The sequence below is a fragment of the Mchenga conophoros genome, linkage group LG2 (genome assembly GCF_057382185.1).
Source record: "Mchenga conophoros isolate Kocher_MC1m ecotype Shallow Benthic linkage group LG2, M_conophoros_male_GT1.1, whole genome shotgun sequence".
Taxonomy (NCBI): Eukaryota; Metazoa; Chordata; class Actinopteri; order Cichliformes; family Cichlidae; genus Mchenga; species Mchenga conophoros.
In genome coordinates, this window is record NC_140527.1 from 27,615,397 (window position 1) to 27,630,167 (window position 14,771).

Genomic DNA, 14,771 nt, shown 5'->3' on the forward strand with positions numbered 1-14,771 from the left:
CTTGTGCTCGCTCTTCCTCCGGTAGCTTATTTCTACCACTCCATAGACCGTCTTAAGAGCATAAACTCACCAGCACAATCTGTAGTAGTTGTGCAGTGGTAAGAAACCATAAGGAACATGAACAGATAGCTACAAATGCAGAAGCTCATTTAACAGTGGGTAGACTGGATATATTAATCTCTGATCTCAGATCAGGCAGGTGTTTGTGTTGTGTTTCCTCCTGCAGAAACACAGTGCTTCTCCACATTCCCCCTGGTATGTGTTTTCTAACAACTGTACTTTTACATTTGTTAAACTAGTGCGCATGCAATTATGAACTTGCTAAGTTATTAATAGAAGGTTACAGATTTTAAAAAAAAAATCCTATTTCAGTTCTATTAATAGCACTTCTGTGCCGCAAAAAATGAGCTGCAGAAGAAAGGAAGCTCTACAATAGATTGTATAGGGCAGAAAAGGCATTTTTCAAGAGAGACATTTTTTCTGAGGTATTTTTTGCCCCGACTTCCTGGGTCTCAGTCTGAAAACCTGAGACATATTGAATGTGAGGAAGATTAAATGTTCCTGCAGAATGTGTGCTGTGCTATTCGTGCTTGGCTGCCTGTTTGGGTGCATGGCTGCCTGCCCTTCTGTATACTTGCGTCCATATGTGTGTGTACTGTGGCTGCGTGTGTGCGTGTTTGGCTGGAAATACTATCTATGCTCTATTATACCGGGGACCAAAAGACACAAAGACTTATCAGGGAGGCATATCAAACTCTTGCCCTCAGCGGTATTGATTCCCTAAGCCTGGGCCCAGTCAATCACTCGTGCCCTGGGTGTCTCTTGCTCCCCACTATGCTCAATTTCCCCACCACCCATCACAAAACCGGACCATTTTGTATGACTACTAGTAATCATTTCTAACAACTTAAATTTAATTTGACAATCCCTGTTCCTAGAGGGGTATTGATCCCATCCTGAATGGGATGCCATCAGAAATCTTGTTCTGTTTTTTTATCTGTCTCTACATCATCTGCCGTCCAATCAGGTGGCATTTACATCCAATCGTCTGGCTGATAGGACCTTGAGCTGCTAATGGCTGACTAGTGCAGATGGACTGATGTCGGAAAGCACTGAAGTCCATCAGTGATGCCCGGACAGCTGTCTCCTCTGCCTGGCAGCCATTTTGTGTCAACACACACAAAGCTGCATTTGTAGATGTGCGCAGATTGATTTTCGTTTTTCTTTTTCTTTTTTTTTTAACTTGTCATTTCAAGAAAGTGATCTGGTCTCATGAGAGGAGACAATGTGTTTAATCTAAATGACAAACAGAAGTTTGAGGTCTCGAGTTAACAATGCATGGTGCTTATGTCTCTGATCTTGGATCTTGTGATGTCACCAAAATTAATTCTGATGAAGGATGACAGCATGTCTGCCATGCCTATATCCAGTCAGACTCAACACAGCGCCGTGGGCAGTGAGCCTGCTGTAACCCTAACCTAGCCTTCACCCTGGCATGCGCCAAGAGTAGAAAAAGCAAACTGCACTTTACAACTGACCCCATGTCAGTTTTGTAGATTTCCATGTCACTGATTGATTGAGATTAGGGGCAGAGCAGCGAGAGGATAAACCGGTTCTAGATCTGTGTTCACCATGTTATGGGTATCTGTCCTGTGGTGTGTCGCCTTGGCCTGTCTCCAGATAGAAAGATTACAGGCAAACCACAATTAGGCACTCAGATGGTAAAGAGCCCAGGATTAGATGCCAGCAGAATAAAAACTCACCGTGCTGCTTTAAAGGGTAATTTTACCCAGGCCTATGTAAAGGAATCTACCATAAACTCTTAAAGGAGGGGGGGAATTGAGGATTTAAGATATTTCCCACAGACTCTGAAGTTCGTGCCTCTCATTTAGACAACGTGAGGGGATATCACTCTCTTCTAACACCACCCAACGCAATCTGGCTCAGGAGGACGTATTTTTAATTAAGACCCAACTGAATTGGCTTCGCCTTCATGGCTCGTCCAACAGCCATCTCGCCTGTATCTGCAGAGTAGCTCTCGCTCCCCTTCCAGATGTTCATAATGAACTGACCCAGATTGCACTTCCTGCCCCTGTCTCTAAATCGGCTGTAAGAACATGTGTGACACGATGTCGAAACACTTGGGCTGCATGTCAACAGTGGGTATCATAGCAGCATTCCCCCCAAAGCTCTTCCTGTCCCTGGCTCTCTTGTGTCATCTTTACAGGGCAAATCCCTTCCCATGCCCTTTTTTTTTTCCTCCATCAGCATCAGTGAAGCATAAAAGCATACAGAGTGCACACTGTCAAATCTTCTTAGTGTGTGTGCGCACATGTGTGCGGGTGTGATTGTGAGAGCGAGAGTGTGCGTTTACACTATGGGGCCGTTCTTTCCCAAGAGTCAGAGATGTTTCCGAAGCGCAGGGATTTGCTCAGCTCTGAGGTTTTTTTTTCTGGCTGCAACATTTGTTTTACTATTGACTAGCAAAAATTGGCCTGGGCTTGCCACAACAACTTCATCTGAACTGTATTGTCAAAACTTTGGTTTTCTTTTTTTTTCGCGCACAAGTCTACTGCGACTGATGCGAGCACAGCAGCGACACAACTTTACACAAAAAAGAAAGAAAGAAAGAAAGAAAGAAAGAAAGAAAGAAAGAAACTTTGGCAGAAGTCTTCAGAAAAAGACAGGATGATGAAAGGCCTGGAAAAGATCAATCATTATATATCATTAGTGCTAGAAATTTGTTGGTCCATCTTTATACTTGTTTTTATCCTGCTGGCTTGTGCTCATTTCCCCAGTTCTGTGTCTGAGCTCTGCCACATGCAGTGCTGGGTATAGCTAGGTAGTTAGAGAGCAGAGCGCTGTCACGTGTTGTTGGGTTTTTTTTTAATTCTCCTCCACAGATCCCCCATTCCTCTCTCACTCTCTCTCTCATTATTCTATACAGTCATGTATTACGATCACAGTGTGAGCTAAAATATGCACCATTGATTGGTTTGGTGACAAAGGCTGCCAACTAAACAAATGTAGACAGAAGTAACTACACTGTGTGTCTGTGGTACAGTGTTACAGCCAGCACTCTGATTTACAACACTGCTGGTTGATTTTTCTTTTGTTTTCCTCCTACTTGTCAATCGAACACTCCTCTTCTGTAGGATTAACAACACACATACATCAGCTGTTTCTCCTGTCTGACCTCATTCACGCAAAGCTTCAGCCTTTTTTTCCTTTTTTTACCCCAGCTGTCTAGTAGTTACATCATTCAACTCTGATCTCCCTCTTTGTCCTTCGTCTGGATTATCCCTGGTTCTCTTCAGTTTCCTTCGTTAGGCCCAACCGACTAAACCTGCACCGGGAGTACTGAATGCTTGGCATTGTCGAAAAGCTCAGCCCCCAACAGCAACCTACCTACTCCATTAAATAGGCACTCACTTGATAGGAGATTTGTAGCCAATATCCTGATTTGCATTAGAGAAGGTAAGGAAGTGGTGTGGCTTGTTAAGGGGCCGGGATGCCATTGATCGGTGTCTATGCTGTGCAGTGAATGTAATGAGAGGAGGGCCGCAGGGGAGGAGAAGAGGAAGTAGATCTGCATGTATGCGTCTGCGAATAAGTGGTTGTCAGGTTAAAACATGAATAATATTCTTAAACGTATTCATGTAAAATGATCTTCAGACGTAGCTTAAAGCTCCCGATTGTTCAAAAAAAAAAAAGGACAAAGTGAAAGTAGGGAAAGTTTCGTGAGAGCCAGGAGAAGCGTTTTTTTTTTTTCTTCGCTGCCACTCATCTAATCAAACAAATCAATGGCATCTATAACAGGGAGCGGCCCCAGAGCTGTGTCCTCCAACACTTCTGCACACCCCAAAGTCACAGCGCCTCGCCCCGCATCACTTAGCCTGCTGAACCGAAGGCTGCCATTAAATATGAACCTCGCATCACTCAGCCCAGCCCCATGTCCCACCGTGCAACCACATGAAGGGCAAAAGAGCACAGGCTGATAATTTGCCTGTTCAGCGCTGAGGATGCCCCCCTCCAGCCCATCCCATACACTGAACCAAGACGAAGTCTACAAACAGAATGAGACTGAGTGTATTTCTTCAAAATTTCAAGCACAGTGTCGGGGGAAAAGATCTGGTAACCTTCTCATGGAGTGAAAATTACAATTAGTTCCTTACTTTGCGTCACCTGGTAAGGAGATAAACAACTGCAGGGGATGAATTTGTTACGCAACAATGACAACAATACCAAAGAAAGCTTTTTTTTCTGCAGCCTAGCAAAATGAGCATCAGTGCCGTTAAATTAATGCATGCTTCTTGGTATATATATATATATATATATATATATATGTATATGTATATATATATATATATATATATACATATGTATATGTATATATATATATATGTATATATATATAAATTGAGAAGCTATACTCAGCTCAGGATTCAGAGACCTTGAGTGCAGTGAAAATAGATTCTTGTCTTCCGCCTTAGGGCACGTAAACGTGTCTTTTCAGATTTGGTGATGGCTAGGTCTATGATCATTCAAGCGCTTCAAATTACATCAGGATGAAAAGGGGAAGGAGGTACACCGGGAATGAAAAAAGAAAGAAAATGATATTCATTCTCCCCCCTTATCTACCTTTTACATCAGCGCTTGCAGATAGAGCTCGGAATAAGTAATGAGCTCCGGTCCCATTCTGCCACATGTGTAGGCAGAGCCGAGAGTCGTGTCTGTCATCCAGGTGGCACGGCTTCTTATAGCAGAACTGCTTAACACTTTTTATATCAGCCGGGAGAGGCCCATTGTCCTCACCACAGAGCGTGAACAGCTTTGTGAAATGTGACATGTCTTGTGTTTAAGTGCTTCACTTGTTCAGTCCAAGAGGTTATTGTACCATAATGTGGCCCAAATCCAGTACAATCACACACACACAGATGTGCACATGCAGGCACGCAGGCTGACAGTCGCGAGATGAAATCCAAATTCTCCATCAATCATAAATAAGAGCACATGGGAACACTTAAATACGCTTGACAGGCCAAGGTTAGCAGGGGTCAGCAGGTCACTGAGATTGGTGGTGGCGGGAGGTTGTGACGAGGAGATGAAGGCGATAGTTTATACTACCACGGCCATATGAACACATCAGAGGAAATCTGAAAGGCCATTAAAACGCCTGCTTTTATGGGTGTAATAATCCCTCTCCTCTGCCTGGGAGTCCAGCCACAGCTTCAGTGGCCATCCCCAGATTAGGTGGGAGGTTTGACAGGAAGCAGGCTATCAGCTAATGCAGGGGAGCTCTGACAGCACCAACAGGACCACAAACATCACATTATGCCAGGGCTCTTCATGCAAGTCACACTAGGCATTCGCCACAGAGCTGAACGCATGCGGTGAGACGGGACAACAGTGCACTTTGCACAGTTTTGTACCCAGACTGATGTTATGTTTAAAAGTGAAAAGAGCTGGTGATCACAAGATTTGGCTTTAATCTGAGTTTATCCAGACACTTCAAATGAATAGCTACACACCCTCCCATTTAATATCAGCTTGCCAGAAGTGTTTGAACAGGTTAAAATTGTTTTTTAATATATGTTTTAATTTTTTTAACGACAGTGAAAATTCACTGGCGTAACTTCTAATTAGCATCCGAATTAGACACTGGAACTCCTTTAAAGTGTCTTTTTTATTTATTTTTATTAATTGGCCTCTGGGCCTGAGGCCCGGTCCTCTCTGGCACAGCTGGCTGCCGGCAGAACCCGTTGGCACGTTACTGCAACCCCCTCTGGCCTCTGCTCCATGGCTGCTGGGTGACCTCTTGTTTGGGGCTCTCCTCAGCTCTTCCCAGGAGGGTGGCACGGTTGCCCCCCTGGTGGTCCTCCTTGGGTCCTCGTATTCTGGGGCCTCTGGATGTCTGGGGCCTGGATCTCCTCCATACCTGCTTCATGCCCTGGGGGATGGGGCTATGGCTCCCCACACTCCCTAGCAGATTGTTACATGGAGAAACCTTTTGAATACAAGCATGCTGATCCACACAGGTGTACACACGGGTGTTCACAGACACAAACTACACCTTTCTTGGCTGCTACCTCAAAGCACATTGTGCGCTGTTGATCTTGCGTACTGCTCAATAACATGTAATATTTAGTATCTACTGTTATCTACTGTTAGCTAGTTTATTGTGATGGTGTTGTATTTATTATGTTGCTCTTTTTTGTTTGTTTTCTCTTCTGTTTTTTCTTATCTCCATACGTGATCAAGGTGTTTTGTTTTTTTTCTTTTTTTTTCTCCCCCCCTTTCTTACCATCTCTTCTCCCCTCTATTTTTCTTTCTCTCCCTCTTTCTTTCATTCTTTCTCCCTGTCCTATCCCCCAATCATGTCTGTCCCATCTGTAACAACCGAAATAAAATAAAATAAATACATAATTATAATAAAGGTCAATCAAATGGACCAATATGGCAAGGCCATGATGATCCAATTGGTAAAGTAAATCCGCTTGGCATCTTTCTTGGCCTTGAGACAACAATTCTGATGGCTAAAGATCCAAACAGGACAGGCAAAAAAAAACCCCAAAGTGTCTTTATCAGAGGTGGGACCAAGTCATTGTTTTGCAAGTCTCAAGTAAGTCTCAAGTCTTTATCCTCAAGTCTCAAGTCAAGTCTCAAGTAATGTCAGGCAAGTCAGAGTCGAGTCTCAAGTCACTGGTGTAAAAGTCCGAGTCAAGTCACAAGTCTGAAACTTTGAATTTCAAGTCCTTTCGAGTCTTTAAAAAAAACAAACGAAAAAATAATGTTGCAGTTATGCTAAATGTAAATATTAGACCATGTAATTTTAAAATCTGTGTTTTTCTCAACACATACAAAATAGTGAACTTAGAAAATATACACAAATTGTGAAATTGCACCTCTTTAAAATGCAGCTCAATTAAACTTAGCTCCAAGAATAATTTTCACCGACAGTTCTGAGATAAGCTGCATGTTATTCTTGGATGCGGTTGTAGGACCAGCTTTAAAATCGCATGACAAAAATATCATACACATTAAAAAAAACTGTATCACCAACGTAGCCTGGAAAACATTTGCTAGTTAGATGAAGTCAGCTATCTCATCTTAGCATATTTATATGCATATTTATAATTATATGGTTCTTGGAGTGAGTGCATACACTCATGAAGTTTAGTAACTTCCGGTCACTGCAACAAGCCCAGGTACAGTTTACCGACGGATGGGTGCAGGACCTTGAAATGCACCGTGTAGAACGAAAGACCATCGTACGTATCATAAGTTTACCAGTCTCACAAATCGTCTTCATAAATACACATTCGTTAACCGTTTATTAATAGGACCTTTGAGCTCAACGGTAATTAATTAGTAGTGGAAATAATTTCTGGTAGCATCACAGAAATGTAGCAGTGACAATAATACTGTATGCTGTAATCGTACTGGGCAATTAGTGATACAAAAAACCTGTTTTATCCTGTGAATAAAAGTATGTGTTTTTGTCAGTGTACCATAATAACAGAAGCGAAACGCAATATTGTGTCAGGATAATTTACTATTTATGCACAATAAATAAAGGAGCATAGCGCGACAATTTCTGTTCAGCGACAGACTTGCTTGTAACCTATATCACCAATTATGTTAAGAAAAATGACGCATTAACTACAACAGCAGACTGACCTTTGTGTAAATGCTTGGAGCAGACTAACCTGTGAGCTGGAGTGTTCTAGGACGTTATATTTGATCTTTGAATGGCTGCAATCCAGTCGCCTCTTTGTTACTTCGGAAACATGGCTCGAACAATTGCTCTTCAACGACGTAATCCGTTAACAACCGATCTCTTTACCCGTCGGCTTCCCGTGGCTGTCATGCGACCGGCTATTGCAGTTAATAATACAACAGCTTCTTGACATTTTTGTGTTTCTTTTTATCGCTGTGTGACTGATTTTAATTGAAAGCCTGAGTGCGCTAGTACCGCTTGCCACGAGTTCCCAGAATCCTTTGCGGTTCTACCCGTGAATGACGTCACATTTTCAATCTCCATATAATATGCATGTTAAATTTTATATTTGGGGTAAAATATCAAGTCTTTTCAAGTAAACCGGTTCAAGTCCAATTCAAGTCCCAAGTCATTGGTGTAAAAGTCCAAGTCAAGTCACAAGTCTTAGAACATTTTTTCAAGTCAAGTCTAAAGTCATAAAATTAATGACTCGAGTCTGACTCGAGTCCAAGTCATGTGACTCGAGTCCACACCTCTGGTCTTTATTATCTTTACATGTTAAGCACAGTATCTGCTGAAGCATCATACTATTTTTTCCATGCATACATGCTAAACAAAGATTAAAAAAACACTTCCCAACAAAACCTGGCACCTTCATTCTTGCTGAATATATTAAAGCCTATTGTGTTGGATTTTACAGTAGACCTGTTATAAGATGAGCATGCAGTTCAGACAGGTTGGCACCTGTAGAGACTTTAACAAATGATTACAGCACTATTTTACCACAGATGGAGAGCACAGCAGCACAGCACTCAAGAAACAGTCAATCTGACAACGGCGCACAGCAGCACCCACTGATACAAATCGAACAGGGTAACCTAGTTGCCCTCGCTACACTGACTAGTAAAGCTTGAGTTCAGATCACTCCCTGTGACTCTGCAGCTCAGGGCAGCACTTCAAAGCCACACAGGAGCCCAAAGTTGAGCAGCAGTGGTAGAAATTGTTCAAAGGAATGTAGCCTGTTTACTATTGACTTTGCAACAATTACCCAAGCATATGTGTGTGTAATTAGATAAGGCAGCCAGTTGTTCTCTAATGCGGCAAATCAAATTAACTAAAGATGCCACATTGATTTCTTTGTGTTCCCTAAATTATTCATCTACACTTGCACTGAACCAGCCAGCCAGCCACCAAAGAGCTTTTCTAACTCCTCTGCACCACCACTCCCTTGCACTCCCCACATGCACATGCTGATTGTTTTGTGAGATCTGTCAGAGGACAGTTGCAATATTTGTGCCATCACCATTCAGCAAATTGACCTTCCAGAAAAGAGAGTATTTATGGTGTTATGGAAATAAAGAATTCCCATTAAATGCAGCAGTGTCGATATCCATCGTTCTTGTCGATGCGCATGCACGTGTGTAAGATAGAGGGCGAGAGCCTGTGCTTGCATGGGTGTGTGCACACTGGTGCACTCTTGCAAGAATTCATGCAGCACGCAGGCTGCAGACAGCTACGTCTGAGGCGGCTCCATTGACATCCTGTTCTCTGGCATGTTGCGCACGGGGAGATCAATATGACCTTACCTCCACCACCTACTCCTTTGAAACTTAATTACTGATATTCAGCTACAAAGTCATCATAGTCTGCCTGTCAATATTCATCGGGGATCATTACGGGCCTAATAAAAGAGGTTATTTACGGGCCGCTCTGCTGACACCAGCCGTGGTCGAAGGAATTCAGCTCCAGCCGTCTCAATTTGCTCTACCTCTCTCGGTCTTTTTTTCTCGTTCTCCTTCTCTATCTCTCTCTCTCACTTCTCCCAGAAGCACTGACCTGAAAAAGAAAAATTGACAGCAGAAAAACGAACAGGAGAGAGGATGGAGGTTGAATTCTTCTGGCATGGCTGTTAATTCTCTTAGCCATGTTTGGTGGTTTTTCAGCCAGTGCCAAAAAAAAAAAGAAAGAACAGGAAAAAAACACAACACTGTAGCCACTATATCCCTAAATCCCCGGCTAAATTTTAACTTTGCTTGCCACTGACATTGCAGTCAGATCCACAAAGGGATATTTCATGATATTTAGAGAAATGTCACACTGCTCTTTGCCTCCTTGCAACAGCGCAAGTTTTAACATCACCGCTCCAACATCAATTATTGGGTTTTCGTGGCTACAGGACAATTCTTTCATCACTACCAGAAGCAATATTCTGGGTCGCAGAACTCCCACTTCTGACATTGTACGGCAACAAAGAGTTGTGTGATTGTCGGAGATTGCTATATGTTAATTTGTTCAATAAATCAATAGCTTCACTGTAATTGAAATGGCTGGTCATTTGAGGCAGCATGTTGAAAACCGAAAAGTGGAACAGTGAACTCTGTAGATCACAGGAGGTACTGCATCCAGAAGAAGCTCTTTCCTTTTTGTCTGTCATGCTCAGTCTCATAAACATCCATTCGCTCTCATGCATGCAAACATCCTGATATCCATGCATGCACACATATATATGGACACACAGGGCTAAGCAGTTCCTTTAGTATCTTGATTAATATGGTCCACTTTACATCAGCACATTGGATGCCAATGCACACTGTGCCGCCTTCCCTAAGCAATTAGCGAAACGGCTCCACCAGCGTTGGATTATCAACAACAAGATGCCTCCTGACGCGAGCCCTAAAGCCTGCTGACTTATTCATATGTGTTTACTTTAAAAGGCTTTGCCCTGTTTTTTGTAGGTGGGCTGCCTTAGAAATGAAATAAGAACAACATCTGGAGAGAGAAGAGAAGGAGAGGGGGGTTATGCTCAAAGAGGTGTCCAAAAGCAGAAAGACATTTGGGAAAATATAATATGAAATCGTTCTCAACTCATTCATTAAGAAGAAAGCATATATATATACACAACAGCATGCACACGCAAATCCTATATAACCAGGAGGATTTGGCTGGTCGATGCGAGTTTGTGCTTTTGCTGTTGTGGATTTCACTGAGCAAAATCAATGAATTCTCCACTAGCTGAACCCCTTTCACGCCAAAATATGAGCTGTGAATCACATGCTTGTATTTTTAGTTTTTTTGGACGTTTCCTATCCCACATGAATGTCAGAGCTTGAATAATTTAATGTACTCTTAGAATCACATTTAACAGTCTCTCTTTCTTGTCTCCAGGGATCCCAACAAACCAGTTCCCCAAGATACCAAGTTCATCCACACCAAGGCCAATCGCTTCGAAGAGGTGGCCTGGTCCAAATACAACCCCCAGGATCAGCTTTACCTGCATATTGGCCTGAAGCCACGTGTGCGCGATCACTACCGTGCCACCAAAGTGGCCTTCTGGAAACACCTAGTGCCCCATTTGTACAACCTCCACGATATGTTCCACTACACCTCCACCACCACCAAAGTGCCGCCCCCAGAGACCACGCAGAACACACTGTCCACCAAAAAGCCCAATGGGAAAAACTGGCCATTCAACACCAAGAGGCCACCTATGTCCCCGGCCTACAACAGTGAGGACAAAGACTCCTGGGGCGATGATGAGGAGACAGGGCCGCTGGTTGTAGAGAACCCTCGGGATTATTCTACAGAGCTCAGCGTCACTATCGCTGTTGGGGCCTCGCTGCTGTTCCTCAACGTCCTGGCCTTCGCAGCCCTCTACTACCGCAAGGACAAGCGGCGGCAGGACTCCGGCCACGGGCAGCCCAGCCCGCAGCGGCAGACCACATCCAACGACATTGGCCACCACGCGCCGGAGGAGGAGATCATGTCATTGCAGATGAACCAGACGCACCATGAGTGTGAGGCTGGGAACAGCAATGAGGGGGCACTGCGCCTGGCCTCGCTGCCCGACTACACGCTCACACTCCGGCGCTCTCCGGACGACATCCCCCTGATGACCCCCAACACCATCACCATGATCCCCAATTCCTTGGTAGGCATGCCCAACCTGCACCCCTACAACACCTTCACAACTGGCTTCAACTCCACCGGCCTGCCTCACTCTCACTCAACCACCCGCGTATAGCTTTAAGGAGGCATGGGGCAGCCGGCGAAAAACGGGGAGGGGAGGAAGAGGCGGCGGTGCAGGGGTGGAAGAGGAGGAGCAGTCCGGATGAACGAATGGAGGAGAGGATTGTGTTTTATAAATATCACAGGGAGGGGGAGGGCCATGAGGGGGGGTGGGAGAGGAGGGGAAGGGCATCAGTCAGATTAAAACGTGAGGAGATTTAACACGACTTTTACTACGAGGAGAGTTGCTGAGAGCTCTCCGTGGATGTCAAGTTGTGCAGAGCTGCCAAAATCAAACTGCTTCCCTTCTCCCGACCAGGAGAGAAGGGGGGTTGCGGGGTCTTTCTGCAGTGTTTTTTTCTAAAATAATCATTTTAAAAGCCTTTTTAAGCAGACTGAGGAGATATCAACAGTTTTTTTTCTTGAATTCATAACAAAAAAAAACAAAAAACAAAGAGTAGTGCTTTTTATTTCCCATCCCTTTTCCTCCTGCGGGAGACACGTCTAGAACAATGGCCTCTACGTCAATATTCACGAAATGTTTTTAATTGCTTCTTTGTTTTGTTTTACGTTTCAATGCCTTACAAAAAGCTTGTTGTTGTTGGGTTTTTTTGTCATTATTTTTATTCCCCGAGACTATTCCATGTGGGGTGTGTTGCAAACAGTTGAGACTCAAAGATGAGAGACTGAATCCAGGATGGGAATCTAGAGGATATGCAGATGTAGAGATTTTTAAAATCCATTTTGGGCAACTCATTCTTTTTTTTTTTTTCTGTTGCGTATCAACACAACAGCCACCCAAATGGTGTTTTTTCCTTTTCTTTTTTTTTCAAGCTCATATAGAAATGATTTGTCTGGGACAGCTCTTGCCGAGAGATGAGAAGGCAGAGATAAACACTATGTTACTGTGATTGTTTCGTTAAGAGAAAAGTGCATCTTTTACAGCCAATTTATCTGTTCAAGCTATCCGATATTATCTCCACGAGGTGTGCACGTGCACATGCTGCTTAGAGCACCTGTGTGTTTGTGTGCATGTGAACATGATTTCTCATTCCTTTGCGTGCAAGCGCGGTCAGGAGCGTGAGATAAAGGAAGAGACACATTGTCGGAACTTGCAAGCTCAAGAGTTGCGAGAGAGCGAGAACGGGTGTGTGCGCGTGTGAGAACGAAAGTGTGCGAGCGAGTGAGTGTGTGTGTGTGTGGGTCCGTGCACCTTTTTTTTTTTTTTGTAGGTTATATTGTGTGGTTATGGGTGGGGGGACGGGGTGTTGGGGGCTGAGTACCTTCCCATGTTGTTGATTTCGGTTCATCCACCAGTAGTGTTTCTGCTGCGTCTCTGGGTGTCTGTCTTTGCAAAATAGCACTTTTGTTATTTTTAAAGTTATATATGTCTAATTTTTTTGCTTAAAGATTACAAAATAAATCTATTATTTTATGTGTAAGAGAAAAAAAATAGCTAAAGATTCAACTGAACTAACTGACATGATTCCATTGACTTTGTAAGAGTTCCTCTTCGAAAGCAGACAGTGGCCTGTTTGCACTGAATAAACCTACATCAGTGCACACTTGTATTTCTTTGAATATATATATATAAATATGGGCATACATACATGTATGTATAGGGCTTCTATGAAGATATATTTCCCACTTAAAAAAAACAACAACAAATATTTAAAACTCTCTTTAGACTGAAAAGCACCAACGCAATTAGTTTCTTTGTACTGTTGTGATTTGAAACATACCAAGCCAAGACCTCTCCAGGTGTCTTTGTAGGAGCTCTATATGTATATTTATGTATAAAATATTTAATATTTATTTATGTATTCCAGATGCATACATGCTGATTGTGCCATGTGCCAAATTAAAACTTTAAAAAATGAACAATATAAAGTTTCACTAAACTTTTTTTCCCTCTCTTGATCAAAGTTCTTTTCCTTCCTATTATGACTTTTTATTATTTCCATTTTGAATGAGTTAAAAAAGAAATAGTCTTGCAGCAAGTGCAAGGCTCCCCCCCCCCAGGACTTCCTCTCTACCTCCCCTCTTCCTCTTTCCCCTCCTCCCCCTCCTCCTGCCTCTCTCCTTTTCTCTCACTGAAACCTTTGAGAAAAACAGGCTAACAGCTTGGGGCCTATCTGCGTGCATAACCCCAGATTTTACTGTAATTCATGCAAAGTAGTGCTGCAGCAATGGGAGATTGTGAAAAGATTGCCTTGATGTACTCACAGTGCATCCTATTATGTGTTATTCTCGGGGTGAAAACTGGAGTTATTGATTCTGTGAGTAAAACTGACAATTTTCATTAAGTATCTTGGCGTCACACAGATTGTCTCCCGAGTTACAGTGAAATGCAGTAATGCGACCCAACTAGTGATCCAAGATCAGCGCTGCAATTTTCAGAGACTTCATGCACACAGACTTCACCATTTTTATGAAGTATTCCATTACAGCTTCCTCTGGTATTTAATGATTGGAGGTGTAGCAGAGCGAGAAGCACAGTCTGGTCAGCTTATCACCGATCCTGCCAGTAGCAGAAAGAGAGAAATGGGTTATTTGAGGGAAATTGCTCTGAGACTGATCTATACGAGTCATCTTGTTTTTTGCTCATCTTGCTTTATTTGGGAATCACCTACTAATCAGCCGCTCGCTTCAACTGAACCACATCTTCTAAGAAAGGAACAAGCAGCTGGTTTCTACCTGGAGCGCTCTTGTGCACACAGAAAACACTTTATAAGGCGTCCATAACTATAAACTGGACAATGCAGTCACCAAACATTGTGGCATTGATTTATAGGCTGCATATCAAAAGATGGAAGTGGCTTCCAGACCTAAAAAGTAACAATAATGCAGATCTATCTTAAACCTGTATTCTTTCTACTGACCAGGATTAGGGGGCGATTCCTCTGCTGGCAAAAAAGAAGTGAAATTATAGAAATAGAAATATATAAGAAAAATGACTCTTCTGCTTACTTGAACTTTGACCTAATTAAACAGTCCCTAGGTTCAAGTAATGCTGAATATTAGATGAGGTTGATCTTGTAACTGC

The 14,771-nt window shown here is 43.0% G+C and overlaps 1 protein-coding gene across 3 annotated transcripts in view; it reads left to right on the forward strand.

Moving 5' to 3' along the window:
- nlgn3a (neuroligin 3a) overlaps window positions 1-11,842 on the forward strand; it is a 133,715-nt gene extending 121,873 nt beyond the window's left edge. For all 3 annotated transcript variants that reach the window (XM_085291310.1, XM_085291318.1, XM_085291326.1), the window contains one exon: window positions 10,886-11,842. In XM_085291310.1, coding sequence (XP_085147436.1) covers window positions 10,886-11,741 — 856 coding nt within the window. In that variant the 3' untranslated portion in view covers window positions 11,742-11,842. The remainder of the gene's footprint in view (window positions 1-10,885) is intronic.
- Window positions 11,843-14,771: the final 2,929 nt, after the last annotated feature.